Source organism: Zingiber officinale, chromosome 1B, assembly GCF_018446385.1.
Source record: "Zingiber officinale cultivar Zhangliang chromosome 1B, Zo_v1.1, whole genome shotgun sequence".
Lineage (NCBI taxonomy): Eukaryota > Viridiplantae > Streptophyta > Magnoliopsida > Zingiberales > Zingiberaceae > Zingiber > Zingiber officinale.
In genome coordinates, this window is record NC_055986.1 from 143093411 (window position 1) to 143096247 (window position 2837).

Here is a 2837-nt window from a genome sequence, read left to right on the forward strand (position 1 = left end):
GTCGGGTTTATAGCCGCAGGCGAACGTTGTCTTCGGCAACTCTTCGCAGATTCACTCCAGATCTCTCGCCAACTCCTCCACAGCGCTCTCAAAGATCAGATCGCCAGTTCTTGAAGGATCTTGGAAGCTTTCCAAGTCAAGAGGCAGATCAAAGGCAAGAAGAGAAGCTAGGGTTTTCTGTACTCATTGTAAGCTTTGCGCTTGTATTTTGTTTCCCTTTCCTTTCTTCTTGTACTGAGAGTCTTGTAGGGCTTCTCCGCCCTCGGTAGTTACCGAAAAGGAGTGTTTTAATAGTGGAGGGTGCGTGCGTGGTGTGGATCCTTGGACTAGTCACCTCTTGTGAGGTGGATACCAAGTAAACAAACCGTGTTAGCGTTGTGTGATTGTTTCTTTGTATTTCCGCTACACATCCTTGAAGAAACAAGCACCGCCGAGCACCGAGCGAACGCGACGAGCTATTCACCCCCCCCTCTAGCTACTTTTGGTCCTAACAGTTCGGTCTGCCGGATGCTCGGTCGGCTTGCCAGTTCGCTCGACACGACCTTGGGGTTGACCCTCTTGACCATTGACCTCTACGTGTCGTTGACCTTCCGTCAACGAGGGTCCCCCATTCTTATCACCGGATCAACAATGATTCTCATTCCGATTCCTATTCCTAGGAAAAAACTAAACGCACTCTAAGATAACTAAAAATCATGAAAGGCACAATTTGTTGCTTCGAATTGATTGAGTTTTAAGTTATTCAGATATATAATGATTTTGAGTTTTAAATAAGGAAATATTTTTTTAAGCCTTTTTATTATTGGCAATGTTGAAACATATAACGCGAACAAGTAATTAGCTAGGAATTAAACAACACCATTTAATTTGATCGACAAACAAATTATAAGAATTTAATTTTATACAAAAATGCTGATTACATACTTTTCAACAGAGTTCTAAAAGCAAAACAAACAACAGAATCCTAACAACAACCCAAACAAAAACAATCCCAATAGTTTTAGTCAGTGTTTCTCAGTAGTAATAGTAAACTGCAAACTAAGATATAACTAAAAGATGATCGAGGACACAGCAACATCATGAAGAGGGTAACCAATTGGAGCCGGTTACCATTTGATCATGTAAGGTGTCGCCAGCGGATGAACACAGACACCACCACGCTGAGACCGGAAAGGACAAGGTGAGCGCATCATCGGCAGTGGTACCATAACACCACTACCAGTTGAAGCCGGTGAGCGCAGGAGAGGATTGAAAGAAGATGGAGCCTTAATCTCCTGGCAAGCACTCTCCAAGCCATAAAGAATCATAGAGACCTGCTCGTCGTCGATCTCCCACCTTTTATGCAGCTCATGGAAAATTAATCCAGTTACCAGACTATCGAATCCTGCTTGGTGAGCGACACCGTCGGCCTCCACCTTCAACAGATTTGCAAGTTTCTCTAACCCAAGCTCGCCGCCAAGGAGTCCAGGGCAGAACCGAGCCATGTACTTGATATCGAAGAGTCGTCCGCCGAAAATGCTCCACGCCTCCGTCATAAATTCTCGCAGTGTGTCCGGCAGCGGCTTTCCGCCGGTTAAAATCTTCAACAGGTACGCAACATCGTACATGCCATGGAACGTGACAAACTTACCGCCCTGGCAGAATAATTTCTCCCGGAGCAGAGCGGCGCAGAGTTCTGATGAAGAAACCCCCTCGCGTCGATTTCTTTGGAGATCGATGCCGCTTTTCCTAATGGGCGTCGGCAAGGAAGGATCGTCGTCTGGGTCATAATCGGAGAAGTTAATTTGCCATGATACACCGGGGCCGGGCATAGGCTGGTTGCCGTGGTCGTCAAAAAGGGTAAAACCAAGCTGGATGACATGGAGATTGTCAACGTTATGCTTCACGTGTAAAATATCGGAAATAGGCGAATATTAATAAAGGAATTTTCTGGAATTTTTGAAAATTTTCTGGGAATTTTTCGGAGCTCGTATGGACGAGTTAACGGGGATAAAAACGGGGCCGGGAAAAAAACCTGTTTAGGCTACCCATTTAAGCGAGGAAAAGATTATATTTATATATCCTTTTATTTTTTTTATTTCTTTTCATTTCTTTTGTCGTCGTTTCTTCCTTGCCGAGCCACCCCGCGCGCCCCTCTTCTCACCCCGTCGCAACCTAAGCCCTAACCGCCGGCCACTCGGCGGTTCCCTTCCCTCCTCTCCTCTCCCACGCGTGCATAAACCCTCGGACCAAGGGAGAAGCCGACACTTTCTCCTCTTTGTGCCTGTGCCCGCGCGAAAGCTTCAGCCGAACCATCTCCGGCCTGTGCCCTAGCCGCCGGCGACACACGGAGCAGCGCCGCAAACCCCCGGTGCCCTAGAGCTGATCACCGTGCATCACCCTTTCTTCCTCTGCCCTGGTGTGAGTTCACTGCCGATTTTCTGTGCCGACACCCGAGCCTAGCGCCGATGCCGCCACCCGGTTCCTCTTCTTCCTGTGCCCGAACCCTAGCACTGACATTTGCCGACCAGCTAGCCACAAGAACTCGCCGGCAGGAAGAACCAGCACCCCCATTTCTGTCTCTGCCCTAGATTGCCGGAATTCAGAGGATTAGGTACGTCTTCGGTTGGCAGCAGCAACTCAAGTTTTGGGGTTCCTTTCTGTGCCCTAATTCAACTGCATGATTTTTCTTTCAGCCGACCACAGTGCTCTAGTTGGGTGTACTGCCGCCGCTGTTTCTCTGCACAGTGCCGCCGTCGTTCGCCCTATTGCCGTCAGCCGAACCCTAGATCGTTGCTTGCTCACCTGGTCCTAGTTCCCTACTGCAGAAGCCTTTAACCCGTGCCCTAGCAGTGAGG

General features: G+C 48.5%; 1 protein-coding gene across 1 annotated transcript; it reads right to left on the minus strand.

Annotated features, from left to right (window-relative positions):
* Positions 1 to 1106: 1106 nt before the first annotated feature.
* On the minus strand, positions 1107 to 2553 carry LOC122043008 (probable CCR4-associated factor 1 homolog 11). Its single transcript, XM_042603436.1, has 2 exons — positions 2494 to 2553; positions 1107 to 1880 (listed from the first exon to the last, which is right to left on the minus strand). Exons 1-2 carry the CDS (start codon positions 2551 to 2553, stop codon positions 1107 to 1109), a joined length of 834 nt encoding a protein of 277 aa, XP_042459370.1.
* Positions 2554 to 2837: the final 284 nt, after the last annotated feature.

What these genes read in the sequence shown, in the direction of transcription:
- LOC122043008 (XM_042603436.1), bottom strand. Translation starts at nt 2,553, where the DNA reads ATGGGGGTGCTGGTTCTTCCTGCCGGCGAGTTCTTGTGGCTAGCTGGT. An exon ending in TAGCTGGTCGGCAAATGTCA is followed by an intron (nt 1,881 to 2,493) that starts GTGCTAGGGTTC and finishes TTACACGTGAAG; the next exon opens with CATAACGTTGACAATCTCCA.